Genomic DNA, 17099 nt, shown 5'->3' with positions numbered 1-17099 from the left:
GTAATATTTAGAGCACATGAATAATACCCTGTAAAAATACAAATAGACAGTGACATTATAATTTAAACTTGCCTGCTTTGAACGCAGTTGGAGGAACTTTCCGTCACTAGAAAGCTGCGCTACAGTTCCACTCAATGTTGCCAATGTGGAGCTAGTAATACCAAGTACATCGAGCCCAGAAAGAAGCATCAGTGGATTGTGTATTAAATCTCTGCGGAGACGGTCCAATATAGCTGCTGTAATTGCACTTTTATGCATATATCTGTTCTTTCGATTGATAGCCCTCAAATGGATCTGAAATTGGTGTTAGCTCACTCTCTCTCTCTCTCTCTGTCTCTGTCTCTCTCTCTCTCTCTCTCTCTCTCTCTCTCTCTCTCTCTCTCTCTCCTCTCTCTCTCTCTCTCTCTCTCTCTCTCTCTCTCTCTCTCTCTCTCTCTCTCTCTCTTTCTCTACCTCGCACAAAGTCATTTAGCAAGTAAGATATGAATTGAACCTATGCAGAAGTTAGGTATGATGATGGCCCTTACTGACACTATCTTCTCTACATCAACGAGGATAGATTTATACTACAGCAGTCACAAATGTATAAAACTGACATAATTGTATCTCATCACAAACAAATAGATACAAATTAAAAACTAAAATTGGATAGATACAATGCATGTCTCTCATTGCTAAATTTTAGAACAAAAGGGTTGTAACAGTGGCCTACAATGGGCAATGTAGATTTTGGCCAAAAATTTACTTATTTTAGAAAGAAAAAAAGAATTAACCTATTTTAAGAGGCCAAAAATGGCCTATAAGACCAAACAAGAGATTACATCCCGAGCGTTGTCTCGTCTTTGAGAACAAATCAAAATAAAATAAATATTACTAAGTAAATATGAAAGTAAATAAGATAAAAAGAGACTAAATTGCTACTGCCCAATGTATTGTAACCCCCTTATTATGTCCTGGTTGGGAGCTCATTTGTGTAGTCCTTGACTGACTTGTAGCATTTGTAGGAGTAGTTGGGCTAAAGAAAGTTGTAATCGTTCTTTATTTATGAGGTTGTCTGTCCGTACTGTTGTACTTCAACAACTTTTCCCTGTGTCTCTTGAGTTCTAGGAAGAAAAGTCCCAAGTACTGTTGATCCTCATGTTCCATTATCTTGCGTAGTGGGCCAACGCCTTGTTTAAAGAGGCAATGGTATCTCCTCCCTATTTCAAGGAAAATACTATAGTGGAAAACATGGTGTTCTTCAGATTCCACTCCCCCTGATGACACAATTGGCAAATTCTTTCTTCTAGAGAGGTATGTGGCACAGTGTCAATGTCTTTTTGTAAATCTAGAAAGCAACAATAAATCCTCATATTATGGGCTCTGCCCTCAATAAGAGCTCAGAGGGTCAATATGTGATCCTAAGTTGTGAACCCCTTCCAAAAGCCTGCCTCTCCAGCTGAACGGCAGCCAATTCGCTTTGCCCACATACTCAATTCTGACTCTAGGATCGAGTCATATAGTTTAACCAAGTTTTCTAGCGCTATACTTTAAGAAATATGGAAATAGAAAGAAAGAAAGATATATTAACGTCTTAAAAAGGATGGATATATCTAGTCGGTGATTTTTTTGTCTAATCCGATTCACGTACTGAGTAAAAAGAAGTTGGGGGTGAGTCTATCAAGACTGTCGCTTCTTCGTTCCTCGCCTCTGATGAAAAACTAGCAGTATTGAGAGATGCTTTTGTCATTCCTAGGACAGGACATTCTCCTGTATACCCAGACGTGTTTAGCTCCGTATGTTCCAACATTCTTGCTAAGACGTTATCCTTGTTCTGTTCCGGATCATAATCCCAGATAAAGAATATAGCACCATGCGCAAAAGCTCCTGTCATGATAACTCCTGATTGGTCATTGATATGTACGAATCATGGGGAGGGGGACAACCAACCAGATGGATAACATCTATCACAGCCGGTTTCACAGCATCTTACATGTTTCGTATTTACTTTCTGACCTTCGAGGGCTTTTTTCGTGGTGGTACTATCCAAATAAAAAAAGCTCAAGTTTCTGAATCCTACCAAATAGAATTTTTTCTGTGCCAAAATGGCCTACAAGACCAAACAAGAGATTACATCTTAAGTTTTGTCTCGTCTTTGAGAACATCAAATCATCTTAAACTAAATATTACTAAGTACATAAGATAAATCCATGGAAAGGCAATTGCCAATGATCTTTCTATATACAAAATTCCGGATTATAGAACAAATTTAGAAAAATTCAGACCTCCATCGTCCCAGTGGTTATTTTTAGGGATGTTCTGTCAATCTAGTAGGTCACACATAGCTCTATTATTAATGATGTATGTTACCAACATTGGGAGAAATATGTCATTGGCATAAATAAAGTGCTCACCTACCAATCCATCATGATCCTGGGCCTTCCCAAATCGTAACCAATCAATGATATTTCTTACATTTTGTGGAGTAAAAAAGGTGCATTCACGTGGGCATGAGCCATGTAGGTGGGGAAGTGCAGATAGATAGATAAGAGCGTAACATGAGAAACATACAACACGGAAGTCAAGAGGGTCCACAAAGACCCCCATTCAAAGCTGACACCAATATCCCTGACCCGGATGTGTAGTGTGTGTGTGAGCAAGAGAAGGAATCAGAAAAAATAACCAGACATAAGAAAATACACAGTACGGGCATGACAGCACTGAAGCCAAAATGGCCTATAAGTCCAAACAAGAGATTATATCTTAAATGTTGTCTCGGCAAATATAAAAGTAAATAAGATACGAGGGAATCTGGTTTTCGGCACATGTGAGATTCTCAAGTTAGATATATATTGTAACTTTTGTCTTCAAAAGATCTCTAACATAGGTTGATCCATAATGGAAAGGTCTGCGAAGCGAGGGAAGCACCTGCAATGGTGGGAGATAATGGCCTTTATCTGTCAATGACAAGGGTGTTGAGGTCATGGTCAATACAGCTGGGGCCTACGTGCATGAAAAAATGCTATTGTCCAATGTTTTGTAACCACTTGGTTATGTCCTGGTCTAGAGCCCATTTGTGTATCCCTTAATTGACTTGTGGCATTAGTAGGAGTGATGGGGCTCAAGAAAGCTGTGATTGTTTTTTGTGGATAAGCTTGTGTGGCTGTATTATTGACCTTCAACAACTTTTCCGTATGTCTTGAGTTCTAGCAAGAAAAGCTCTAGGTACCGTTGGTCCTCATAATCCATTACCTTGCATAGTGGGCCAAAGCCTTGTTTAAAGAGGCAATGGTATCTCCCTCTTATTTCATAAAAGACAATACATGGACCAACATAGTGTTCTTTGCATTCCACTCCTTGGAAATTCTTTCTTCTACAGGTATTCATGTATATCTGCCTACCTCAATCTCTAACTGATGTGATGAAGTTCGCAGTTGCCCTATCACATTGCATAGTGCAAGGTGGCCTGATGATGAATCCATCCTCCGATGTGTGTAAGAAGTGTGTCTTGTAGTGGGCCATCTACGTACCAAGTGATATTTTGGGGCTGATCCATGTTATCTTGTTTTTCAAGTTAATAATATCAGCACGGATCACTCTATTCTTTTCCACTTTGGTCATATTTAGATGGGGAGAGTCCAAGCTATATTGGAACTGGGGTAAGAAGTGTGTCTTGTAGTGGGCCATCTATGTACCAAGTGATATTTTGGGGCTGATCCATGTTATCTTGTTTTCCAAGTTAATAATATCAGTACGGATCACTCTATTCTTTTCCACTTTGGTCATATTGGAACGGGGGTAATGCATTTATGCTTACGCCATGTGACTCGAACCATTGCTGCATTTCAGCATACCAACATTGAATGTCTCCATTTTCAGCCAGTTGTCTTGATGACATAATGCCAACATTGGGCACCTTTATTTAGGGAGCTCCCAAAGATGTTGGATACTTGTCACTGATTGAAACAATGTCTCGGTGATTATAGGTGCGTTCTCATGTCTGCCCGGATTATATTGTGGCGCCGATGCTTTACTCCTTATCATGGGGGCAATCATTGACACTAAAGGTCTCTCTAAATCTTTCCAATGATTTCCCTTGTTAAGACCTAGTTTACAACTTGGGGCTGATCATTGATTATATCTAACAGGTTTTCTATACAAGCTGTCAAGGGACTGCCACATCAAGTGTGGTTGATGGAATCTAATCAAGATATCCACTCGAGTATGATTCTGTCATAAGAATATCTGATATTCTTTGACCACATTTACATTTGACAACTACACGGTTACAATAAAGTGTGCTCATGCATTGTGTTTTTCTTCATAAGCGCATGTTCAATTGAGTTGAGCTTGATTCTCAACAGACTTCTTCCAATATCCTAAGCATATAGAGTTCACATTCATGTAGTAGAATAGCTGGTATGATGCAGCATGACTGATATGTCATATGAAATTCACAATAAAAAATCTTGCAGTAAGGTGTGGATGTTTATTAGATGTATCAATATCCCAATTATGGTATGACAGAAATAAAATTGAAGAACGAAACTTACCAATTGTTTATCAGTTATAGTTCCAACGAAACAGGAATTATGAGTAACATTCTCTATCTCCACACATCATCACCCAAAATTCACATGAGGTATCCAGGAACTTATATAATGTACTATGGTAAACAATGCCATGCTCTTCTAGATCTACTTTGCTCACAGTAAGATTCCCAAGGAGATTTTTGACAGATTGTGAAGGGCATACAACCTTGAGGTAATTGAGGATTTTCTAAGATTTCAAGTAATACACGTCCAAAGGATTTCAACTCTACAAAGGAAAATACAAAAATATTGAACTTACAGGCATCTTTGATGTATTCCCAAGAGCAGTAACAAAAGGGCTCCATATTCCGAGCATGCCCCTTGGTCGCTGCATTGGTGCTGTTTCCAATGTTAGTTTCAGCCTAGTTTCCGATATACTCATATACCTGCAGAAGATTAAGTGTTTCAGACACATCATCACATTTCTGTGGAGTGTATATAACTGAGTACAAATGTATACTTACTCAATTCTGACTTCTGGATCTACAAGGCCAATATCTGAACCTGCAGCAAATTTACCCAAACGAAGTTCTCTGTAGAAGTCAAGCACGGCCCAAATAATGGGTTCATGTATATTTACTCTCCAAGAATGCCTCGTCACCTAATAGCACCAATGAACTAAATCAGTACAGTGTCTCAAGTAGATTTGCTAATAATCAAGTCAAAACTTATTTCATAAGATCAATCCCAAAGAAAATGAACACTAGAAGCATCACCTCTACTCCAATATAAGGATAAACTTCATCAGTAGTCTCCGAATCTGAATCAGAGACTTTAACAGATATTTTCAAGACTGGATTGGCAAGGTCATGTTTCCCTTCAGGAGCAAAGATAACAGGAAGGACACTCATTGGTAACTGGTTGTCAAGCTGCAGGTAACCAAGAAAAAACTTGAACCTAAGAAACCAAACAAAACACAGTTTTAGCCAGTAGGTACATTTCCACTTTCAGTTTGAAATATGAATACCATGATATTTTCAAGTACATTGTCTCCAAGTAGGTCACTGCACCTAGGCTATTGGAAACTAGAGATACTATACCAAGTTTAAAACTAGAGATACTATCACCAAGTTTAAAACTAGAGCTACTACCACCAAGTTTAAAACTCGCAATACTATCACTGATTTTTAAAATACACATACTATCACTGATATATTCACACACACCAAGTTTAAAAGTAGCGATGCTATCACTGAGTTTAAAACTAGACATACTGTCATTGATATATTCACACATGTAGAGATTAAATAAAACATGCTTTTCATTCAAAATGAATCAATGATCTACTAATTATAGTAAGAAAAACGCTTTCAAATTGTTATGTAAAAATTATTAATGTTAAATCAACACTGCAGACCACTACAACAAATCTAGTACATGAAAATACTATTTTGTCGACGTTCTTTCCCATTTTGATTTTGTATGATAGAATCCATATGATTCCAAAACCTAACATTGTTTAGGTAGTCTCATGCATATCTTATAACGGACAACCAACAACAGAAAAAATACATATGAACCTGTGTCCTTTTCCTGCATGTGCTGTTGCATATCTGAATGAAATGCCCTCCATGCAGAGGTATAATATTTCATGAAGCTTCAGATTGATGACAGAAATTCCAAGTTGTTTAACCTCCAGCTGGACAGCCATTTGGAAAAAGGATTTCTCCCCAATTGAGGATGTTTCTTCTATCTCTAATGATCTATTTAGTTCACAGAACCTCACAACTTTCAGATTTCCAGCAACTTCCAAGACTCGACAGCAGACGTTGACAAGATTGTCATTTCTGCTAGAAAAATGGTTTCCAAATTTGTTTATATCAAACTCATCACTGGTTGAGATGCCATTTTGCACAATCAACACCTCAAGAAATTGTTTCTCATGGGGATTCTCCCATGTGTATAGATTTGTCGAACCAGGTTGCAAGGACTGCCATAAACCATCACTGAGCCCACTTTGACGGTATTTCAGCTCTGTGTATCTCATATGATTTTCCAGCCTAGAAACAATAAATAATTATCCAAGAGTTGCAAAGAAAAAATCACAACTAGCACATGCCACAAAATATACTCTGCCCATGCTGTTTGTACAGGCATGCTTGCACATGATCATGACACACAGATGCCCTTCCCCAAGTGAGACAGAAACAATAATATATACAATGAAAAAGGAAGCACCATCGACAAGAATACCTGTAAGGTCCAAAGCTAGAACCTCGACGGAATATAACCAGGAATCTTGAACCTTCTTCATAACCTCTTATTTCAATCCTTATAATGTTTCTTGAAGTAGATTTCCACAAGGGAATATGCAAGGTCTCTTCTTGCATGATGACAAGAGGTAATGACCAATGTAAACCATCAAAGCTCACCTACAGATTTATCAAGATATCAGAGCAATCAGTGCTCACAAAAAGAAAAACACAATAATGGCAGCCAAGAAATTGCTTGTCATGGATTAGGACTTACGATACACTTCCCAAAACACATTTTTATCAATTACAACTAGCATTAAATGTATATAATCTTAAGGCTCTAATTATTTATCAGTAATTATATCTTATCCCTAAAATTATAAAAAATTAAGAAATATATATATTAGGTTTTCACTAACCTGAAGACCTTCAGATTCATCTGTTTGTGGGCATGGAAAAATAGTTCGATAATCGAAAGGGTTTAACATTTTTGGCTCATCAATATTAGTTTGTTTCAAGAATATGACCTCACCCAGCCTATTAGTAAATGTCATATAAGGGCGTAACATCAAAACCTGCCAACACAGAAGAATGCTCAACTGTTCGGTTAGAACATTTAGTTTTGCATTGTCAATAAATCACAAAACTTTCCATTTAAAAATGTATAACTCCCAAGTCTTCAATGCAAAGAAATAGTCAGGACTTGAAGCAAGAGGCTTAATCATTTACCTTTGTTGGAACACTTGGGTAAGGACAGAGCTTCAATGAAGCAAAAAGTTTGTAGTACACTGATGCTACATTATTTAAAGCTCTCAATTCAACAAAACCATCCTGAACATAAACAAAAAAATAGACAAGACATAAATCTATCAATGGAATCAACTGCCAAATCTTATCATAGTGCACAGAGTTTTACCGCTTGGCTCAGTGTCTTAAGTGACTTTGCATCGCCAATAAAAACCTCATTTGTTCCAGAAAGATCAACAGATATGCCCATCTTTTCTAGACTCAAGTTCGACACCATTGCATATGGTCCATTCATCTCTTCATGTTCTATGACCTCTATTTTCTTGTGTAACCTTGATTTTGATTCAAAACGCCACTTGTCACTTACAAGCTCTGAGAAAATGCAACGTAATGGAGGAACATTCTTCACATCAAGCCAGCAAGGAACATAAAATCTTATCCTTTTCGCACTAAACTCCTTGGCGTCAGAGCAATCATCCACAAGGACACGGAGCAACCTACATTTGAACAAGAGCATTAGCAAGCCAGTAGCAGGTAAAACACATCATTTGCCATCCTTCTGTCCATCAGAACTTGAATGCTGCTCCCTCAACGTGAGGGAAATTTGGGTGGAAAGACATCAATTTGCCACCCATGTTCAAGAAGGGAACGTAGGTACAAGATAAACAGCAGAGAATAGCTGTAAACGTACATGATCATTTACATATAAGCACTTTCAGTTTTGACTAGAGGAAGGAGGTAGACAGGATAAACTGAGGATATTGATATGTTTGCATTTCCATATAAAAGTATTATGAATCTACTTGATTCTACTGTGTACACAAGATGCACATAATTCAACAAGGTGGATTCGGTAACTGGTTCGTTCTGATTCTTACAGGTGCATCTGATTCCGCCATTTCTATGATTAAATAATATTCTATTTCGCCAGACCTTTGGGTCAAGAAATCTAGATTCCAACAAAGAAATGTGCAAATGATAACTATTTCATGCGCAAATAACCTGTGCAAATGATAAGTATGTCAATGTCCAAAATGTATATCCAATACTCCCTAAATCTACTGCAATAAATAAATAAGAACAACAAGCCAGATGCTAATAGTATTTACTTCATGTAAAGGCAGTATGTATGAATTCCCAAGATACATGTCCAATGATAAACCAGATGCATCACAATGATCCAACTGAAAGACATTTCCCCTGATGCTCACCTTCTTTTTCCTAAACCCGAGGTTCGGTTGATTTTCTCAGCTGGTACTGATGCTACTCATGAAATCTCAACTCAATTACAATTAAAAAATGGCAGAAATTAGCATATAATGGATTTGTATTGGTTATGTTCAATAGTTTAGGGTTTAGGGTTTAGGAGACTGTAAATATGTCTAAAAGGAAATTGAAATGTTATTAAGTCCCTGATATTGGTAGACCATTTATATCCACTTTGTTGTTTGTGAATAGTGACCATGACACAATATTGATTACCTAAAAACCTTAATGGAAACTATTATCATTCAATAATAGTAATATGTTGAACACGGCGCCTAATCTACTGTAGGTCTAAGATGAGGGAATTGTCAGACAAATGGATATGGTTACAGAATGTACCTTCCTGTCGAAAAATTCTCAAGGTATATATGCTTAACTGCTGGCTTGAGCGGGTGAGAAATAAGTGCAGGAACCTTCATAGAGTAAACCAATATGATGAGTGTTGAATGTACACAAACACATGAACAGAAGCATAAGATAATTATAGCCATACTTCTTCAGGTTGCCAGCCTCCTTGAGGAATCCATGTCAAATATATCGCTTTCCTAATATCAGTAGTGTATACATGCGCTTCTTTTCCAGGTTCAATAACTCCATTTTCTCGAAGGATGAAACCATTCCCCTCACATTTTTCAAGCACAGAATACTCAGACAAGACTGGCAGGTAATTATGCAAGATCAGGGGTGCCATAACAGAGATTTTCCAGTCCTGCACTGGGTCCAACTGTGAACTTATCCCTCTTTCTCTTGCTTTCACATCAACAACAAACCAAATACTTTTCGAAGGTTCAGAGCTAGATGCCTCCTCTACAGATGAGCATATCAGTTCTTCCAACTCTACTAAAGAATGCAAACTAATTTCGGATATAGGCTTCTGTTTCTCTATAATCTCTGAGTGCACTTTACATAATACTGTATTACTCCATTTATATTTGTTCTTTCCATTGCTGGTTTTTGCTTCTGGCCTAAATTTAAGGATGTAATCTGGAGCCTCTGGCCACAAGCATCGGATGGGTAGAGGATTTGTCTCCCCAGGGTTCAACGTTGCAATAAGTAATGGTGCAGTGCTGCTAGATGTGCTAACACATTTTCGTGAACGAATCCAGCGCCGTCGTCTAATAAATTTGGTTGCACCTATCTTGTTGTCCTCTGGAGGCCAATTTTGCGTGGTAAAATCAAATGCATATGACCAGCCATTTTCATCTGCTGCATCCCTCATATCTACTTTCCAATTCTCTTCCCATTGCCAGCCCAGTGGTAATGGAACTTCTGGAAACTCCTGTATTACATAATTTTAAATTGCTAGCTATAGATAATCAATTATATTGTTGAATTTAAAACATTTAAACATCACATACCTTTGCAGAGCAAGAGCCATCACGCTTACTCCAACGCTGGGGATCCATTGGGAGGAGGTGACCAGGCCAGGAACTTCCCCATCCAAGAAGTGGTTGATATCGCTCATTTTCAAAAACTTCATCTGTAATTGATGGAACTTGGCCATTCAGAGGAATTTCTTTGTGGCATTGCTTTGAAGACAAAGCGAAATCGAGGGCAAAGTCTGTAGCATTCATTACAACAGCTAGAGATCTAAATGTTAATTGCTTTTCCATATCATCAATAGCAGTGTCAGTTGCTATGGTGTCATTATCCAAACGCCAACAAGTCGCACTTGCAGCATAATTCAAGCCTATTTGTGTCCAGGATTCTTTAGCTTTGAAAGATACTTTAATTGTTCCAGGGACTAAATCTGCAGCTTTTTCCAACTGATTTGTATACTTTTGACGTAAAACAGGTTTTGTTTCCTCATCATGTGCTATAGATGTATGAATACCATAGTATATCTCTCCGAACCTACCTCCTTGAGTATGTTTTTCCTGCTAAAGGAAAAATGGCCAATAAATTGTCAAATAGACATAACACAAAGTAGGGCTATGATATCTAAAACACTTTGAAGTAGAACCTAATAACCTGAATCTAGAAAACAAAGCCATAAGGTATGGAAACAAAAACGCCCCAATAATTACCATGTCATTTAAGAGATTTTTCTAAATTGGCTTCAATTTTACCTGGTCTTTATCATACTGCCACAATGGCTCCCATTTCATCCCAATAACGAACATTGCAGGAGAACCTCCTTCCATCCCCACATCAGATACTGTTTGTTCATCTGCCGATAAATGAACCAAGCAATTCCCCACTGCTGACCCTGCTTAATAAAAGAATTTGAATAATAGCTTTCAACCCAAACAAATGACATTATTCAGTTCCAATAAAGTTAAACCTGAGGAAATTTCTGTCACTGTAATTTCCACTGTGTAGTTGTCCTGGAAAGAGGAAAAATGATGTTACACGAACAGAAAATAGAGATTAAAACCCGGTTAGTATAGATTATTCTCATCTCACTTGAAATAAATAAAGCTTTCTGGAAAGGTAATCTTATCATCTCAAGTGAGACAAGGATACTTTCTCCTTTACAGTAGCAAGTATATAGCCAAGTTTGAAATAGGTCGAAATTTCAATATTATATATCGAAGCGTTCCTAGATATCAACAAGCCATAACGCAGAAAAAGGATAAATCCTATCTCTAAATATTCTAGCAGACACCTCAATCCATTGCACATGTTCACACCTAGATTGTTCAAGCATTCTCTACATTAGTGTTCATGGGGCAAAAGTTGCGGTTGGATAAAGAGCAAAAATAATTGCTTCGTGATATCTTATTGATCATTTCTATCTGCTAGGAAGACAACATATCTTACTAAAGTCTCAACTCTTGGACTTGCAGCACATGAATAGAACATTAGGCATTGCAAATCCATGTTTAACACAAGAACTTACAGACCATAGAAAAGAACATTGCTCATCGCATGAGACTAACTCTAAAATACTTCAGCAGCCATATTTTATCTTTTAATTCAAGTACAAATTACTCTGAAATATGATTGAAAGAACCAATTAAATTAAAATTTCTAGTTATTTTTAACTGATTAGAAATACAAAGTGCAGAAACACAAAAATAGCTGTATGATAGAAACTTGATATCTAGACATATGAATGCTTAAATTGTGAATGCACATTACGAATATGAGAAGGAAGAAGAAGACTAGTTTTTCTACAAGAGACAGAATTAGTCTGGAAAGGCATGGAGCAAATTTGTAAAAGATATTACCCCATCCTCTAATTTGAAGAGAAAAGCTTCATTCCAACAGAGAGCTTGATACTCGGAATTTGAAATAAGCACAGGATAAACAAATCGAGTGTGTGCACTTTGTTCGTTCAACTGGCATCTGTCTGAATTCTGAAACTGTGGGAAAATTCGCAGAGCTGCCATATATTTTTGCTTCGTAAGTCCACTCGTATGAGGAATCTGTATAAGGAAAAAATAAGGACAAATGAGACAGGTTTATGTAACATAGAGGAGAACAAACAAAAATGAAAAATGATATATTAACATCTTTTCAGGAATCAAAATGAGTCTAAATGACATTACATCTAAAAATATTGTCCCATCTAGAGAAGAACAAAACCAGGTAAATATAATAAATAGAGAGAATATTTACCCATACACGGGGCACATACCTTAGCCGAACCTATGAAAAGTGTTATCACTCTAACCACAGACTTTTTTATATTTCCTTTCCAACGTGGATCCAGAATACTACTTGGTGTAGGTAAATTTAAAGACATTCTACATCCTGAAGGCAATGTAATCGTTTTTGGCTGACCACTTGACTCCATAAATTGAATCAATATATCTTCTCCCAGCTTATTGTGATGAATAACCTTGAACGTCTTATTTCTGTTGAATTCCAACACTGGCCTTTCCAAGTAGTCACTCTGAGTTCTAAAACCCTATGAATCAAATCCGATAGAAAATGAGTTGTCCATCAAGAAATTTACTGAGAATAGAAATCTAGCCATACCATTGTATGGTGCTTTGAACGTTCCATCAGCTTGGACAGGACGTTCCAGCTTTCATAGGCCTCCAATAGCATGTTTACATTTGTCACTGAAGCGTTAATGTTAAGTGCACTAATTGACACAAATCTAATCTCTGATACAGTTGAAATTTCCCCATGTGAAGAAATACTTTGATATTTATGCCTGCTCCAAAAAAATCTAGCTGTTAATTGTACATACATATGAGTCTGGACTTGTCATCCTTCAAAACATTAACTGTATGTCAAAGACTATATTGTAGATTTCCATTATACACTATTATTCTGTTACTGAGACTTGATCTGGCTACTTCTGTTCTATTCCTTTTATAATATATCTGACTTCAGAATCTTACATGTACCAATAACAAGATTCTTTAGTCTCTTTATCTTATTTTGATTTGTTGTTATCAAAGATGAGACAACACTTAAGATGTAATCTCTTGTTTGGTCTTATCGGCCATTTTCGCCAATTAAAAGATGTTAATATTTCTTTCTTTCTTTCTATTATGGAAACTTCACTGGTTTTTCTATTCACATGATACTATATAAAGGATGCATCGTAACATATCCAGAATAGAAATAAAGATACACCTTTATTTCCTATTATAAGTAGATACACCTTACCATTTGACTTCAAAACACAAATAGAAATAAAGATATATTAACGCCTCTTACAATTCCTTAATGACTAATGAGACCAAACAAGACACTTATGACTGAAACTGTTTTATCTTGGAGAATGTCAAACAAGCAGAGAAGAGTATACAATACCTTACAATAGCTTCAAAAGGCTCTACCACTGGTTCCCATGCAAAACATTTTGTATTATATGTTTCAGCAGCAAATGAGAAATTGATGGATGACTGTAGGGAATGACTATGACCATGAGCACTTGCATTTACACCAGACAATGTTATATTTAGGATAGGTGTCATCTGAAAGAACACAACTGGATTTGAGAAAAGTAATTCCATTTATCTTCGTCATAAACAACAATATAAGTACACTAACCAATCCACAAAAGTCATCATATACTACTGCTGAAAATGTTCTGAGTTTTGCATCTGCTACAATATTATTTGCACAATTATCTCCATCTAATTCTGCAATGCATAGAGCAAGTCTTCTTGGCGGAGCCTTTAAACCTTTTTGAGCAATAAAAGTTCCCATCTGGAAAAAAAGCAGCATTATGATCATGGAAAATTTCAACATAGGAAAGTCCGATCAAGATTTTTTTAAACACTGTTCTAACCTTGTTCTTCACACACCAAATATTAACCACCTGAGTAGCATCTCTGGCTTGTATACCTTCACCAACTTTTCCCCCATACTGAACTGGCACAACAACATCATTCCGAATGCATCGAACTGAACTTAGAAGTTCTGGATCAAGCCTAGAACTATTACTGCAAATGCATCCAAGTGCAGAAAATCCTGCAGGTGCGATAGGGAGCCAAAAGAAGACCTCACTGGAATCCCTATCCTTTCGGATGTGTGCCAATTCTTTAAAATACAATGGTTTCTTAAGTAAGACATCATCATGTTGTGATCTCAGGATTATTCCCTTGTCAGGAGACTCATGTCTGCAAAACATTGAAACATATAATCAGTACGAAGTTGAATCGCAGAGCCAGGAATCTTACCTACTTAAGCAACACCCAATGTTCATGTTTCACTCCCAAACCATAATGTTTCTTAACCAATTCAATAGCAAATACTCCCTCAAATCACCCATGAATCCCAAACTGCCTTTTCTCATGATGAGACCTTATGAAAGCAGCAATTTCAGTTCTAGTGATTTGGCAATAGTTCCTCAGGATTATATATATTCAAGCCATTGATATACATTGAATGCTACAGTAGGCAGAAAATGTAATATGTTGAGCTTTAGAAAACAGAAGTAAAAGAGAGAAATATATATTAACATCTTTTAAGAGGCCAAAATGGCCTATAAGAACAAACAAGAAATTACATCGTAAGTGTTGTCTCGTCTTTGAGAACAACAAATCAAAATAAAATAAATATTACTCAGTAAATAGGATAAAAAAAAGAGATGAAAGAATCTGGTATTCGGCACATGTGAGGTTCTCAAGTTAGATATATTATAACTTTTGTCTTCGGAAAATCTCTAGCATAGGTCAATCTAGAATGAAGAGGTCTCCGAAGCAAGGGAAGCACCTGCCGTGGCGGGAGATAATGGCCTTTATTTGTCGATGACAAGGGTCGCGGTTCGTGGAGCCGGGGCCTATATGCACAACAAATTGCTATTGCCCAATCTATTGTAACCCCGTTGTTATCTCCTGGTTGGGAGCCCATTTGTGTATCCCTTGATTGACTTATAGCATTACTAGGAATGATGGGGCTAAAGAAGGTTGTGATTGTTCTTTGTGGATGAGCTTGTGTGGCTGTACTATTGTCCTTCAACAACTTTTCCCTATGTCTCTTGAGTTCTAGCAAGAAAAGTCCTAGGCACCGTTGGTCCTCATATTCCATTACCTTGTGTAGTGGGCCAAACAAAGCCTTGTTTTAAGAGGCAATGGTATCTCCCTCTGATTTCATAACAGACACTACAGAAAATTACACCTGTATAGATACATTAAAATATATTGCTTTGTCAATAGCAAATATAAAGGACGAAAACCTAAAGGAGAGTCATATAGAAAAAAGAAATACTTCGCATCTCATGATCTCTACCCCTGCCTCTGCCTTCTTTGCAGTTGTCCCTCTCACCACCCTTGTTATTTGACAAATAAAGGCCATTATCTCCTGCCATTGTAGGTGCTTCCTTCGCTTAGGAGACCTCTGCATTTTGAATCTACCTATGCCAGAGATCTTTTGAAGACAAAAACTACAATATATCTGACTTGAAAATCTTCGATGTCAAGATTCTTTAGTCACATTTTAATCATATTTCTATTACTTCTTTTATTTAGTTAACTTGATTTTCGTTTGTTGATCTCAAAGATAAGACAACATTTTACGATGTAATCTCTTCCTTGTTAATATTTCTTTCTTTCTTTCGTCTTTCTTTCTGTCTGTGTGTGTCTGATCCAGCACTGCCTGATTTGCTTTCGTCTCCCTATGCTAGAGATCTTTCAAACACAAAAGCTACAATATACCTAACTTGAGAATCTCACATGTGCCAAAAACCAGATTCCCTCGTTTCTTTTCTTTTCATCTTATTTACTTTTATATTTACTGTTAAAATTTATTTTATTTTGATTTGTTCTCAAAGACGAGACAACACTTAAGATGTAATCTCTTATTTGGTTTTATAGGCCATTTTGGCTTCTTGAAAGACGTTAATATATCTTTCCTTTCCTTTCCTACAAACTGGTATCAGATCGAAAATTAAGTTGTGCATCTCAAAGTCCCTGCAGTGCACAGGTAACACTTTTCTAGGCAGGAGACAGGCAGGGAGCTTTGACAGTCACCGCAGCACCACAGGTCAGGACAGGTAAGAGATAGGCAGGGGGCTGCAATAATCCGCGCAGGAAGGAGACGGGCAGAGGGCTGTAGTTCATCCCGTTTTGCCCATTCATAGGTTCTCTGTAAGAAAATCTCTTAAACACTGATGGGAGTTCATATGGTTTTGGCATGCATTTGCTAAATTTTCTGGTCATTTTTTTCGGGCTGAAAATTATAAACTGGCAGGCAATGATAGCAGCCATCTCATGCACATCAAGAAGTTTCTGAGGGTGCACAAAATTTCGCAATTTGGCAAAAGCACTGCTACAATATCCTGTTGCAGAAGTAGGCAAAAGCCTATAAAGGTCAAAAGGGTAAGGACTACAGATGTGGAACAAACCTTGTCCCCATGAAGTAAATTGGATGAACAGTATATTTGCTATTGTACTATTCTTTATGAAATAAGGGGGAGATATCGTTGCCTCTTTAACCAAGGCTTTGGACCCCAATGCAACATTCTTTAGCCCTATCATTCCTACTCATTGTGGCAATTCAATCAACTATTTGTCATGTATGTAGACCTGGAAAGGGTTTATACCACAACCACAAACTCCCTCACCCAAAGCAGTAAGTTTGGGATACCTTTAAGAGGGTAACCAGTCTGACACAAGAATGGATCATCCTCTTAATTCTAAGTTTAGTTGAGAAGCTATGATCGAAGGCAAGGGCCCAAAAGGTACTGAAGCATGATTATAAGACTTGCTCCCTGTACAGGTTGATTAATTGATTCCTGCATTTTCTCAGTTTTTCTTCTCGATGTTGGCAGTATAGTAATAATATTCCGAACACCAGTGTGTCATGGCTGCTTTTAAGGTATCTTCTCCCTGACTAAGGTGTAATCTGACATATTAGCTCCTGCTATTACAATGGGTATCTTGAGTTGATTTCCCGATTCTGGTGCTATTCC

The 17099-nt window shown here is 37.3% G+C and overlaps 1 protein-coding gene across 1 annotated transcript in view; it reads right to left on the bottom strand.

Moving 5' to 3' along the window:
- Positions 1-17099, bottom strand: part of LOC147863030 (pleckstrin homology (PH) domain-containing protein) — a 45300-nt gene that overhangs the window by 3204 nt on the left and 24997 nt on the right. Inside the window, exons 42-61 of the mRNA XM_087320729.1 lie at positions 13977-14307; positions 13736-13894; positions 13496-13659; positions 12707-12887; positions 12363-12635; positions 11953-12150; positions 11064-11106; positions 10849-10988; positions 10138-10656; positions 9273-10058; positions 9119-9192; positions 7683-8010; positions 7496-7597; positions 7186-7341; positions 6765-6943; positions 6092-6571; positions 5288-5468; positions 5036-5172; positions 4831-4957; positions 73-294 (exon numbers count right to left, since the gene is read on the bottom strand). Coding sequence (XP_087176855.1) covers positions 73-294; positions 4831-4957; positions 5036-5172; positions 5288-5468; positions 6092-6571; positions 6765-6943; positions 7186-7341; positions 7496-7597; positions 7683-8010; positions 9119-9192; positions 9273-10058; positions 10138-10656; positions 10849-10988; positions 11064-11106; positions 11953-12150; positions 12363-12635; positions 12707-12887; positions 13496-13659; positions 13736-13894; positions 13977-14307 — 4780 coding nt within the window. The remainder of the gene's footprint in view (positions 1-72; positions 295-4830; positions 4958-5035; positions 5173-5287; positions 5469-6091; positions 6572-6764; positions 6944-7185; positions 7342-7495; positions 7598-7682; positions 8011-9118; positions 9193-9272; positions 10059-10137; positions 10657-10848; positions 10989-11063; positions 11107-11952; positions 12151-12362; positions 12636-12706; positions 12888-13495; positions 13660-13735; positions 13895-13976; positions 14308-17099) is intronic.

The sequence above is a fragment of the Azolla caroliniana genome, unplaced genomic scaffold, assembly GCF_043228905.1.
Source record: "Azolla caroliniana isolate FFs.n. ecotype wild unplaced genomic scaffold, voAzoCaro1.0.p SCAF_6, whole genome shotgun sequence".
NCBI classification, from domain to species: domain Eukaryota; kingdom Viridiplantae; phylum Streptophyta; class Polypodiopsida; order Salviniales; family Salviniaceae; genus Azolla; species Azolla caroliniana.
This window is presented reverse-complemented; position numbering and strand designations above follow the sequence as displayed.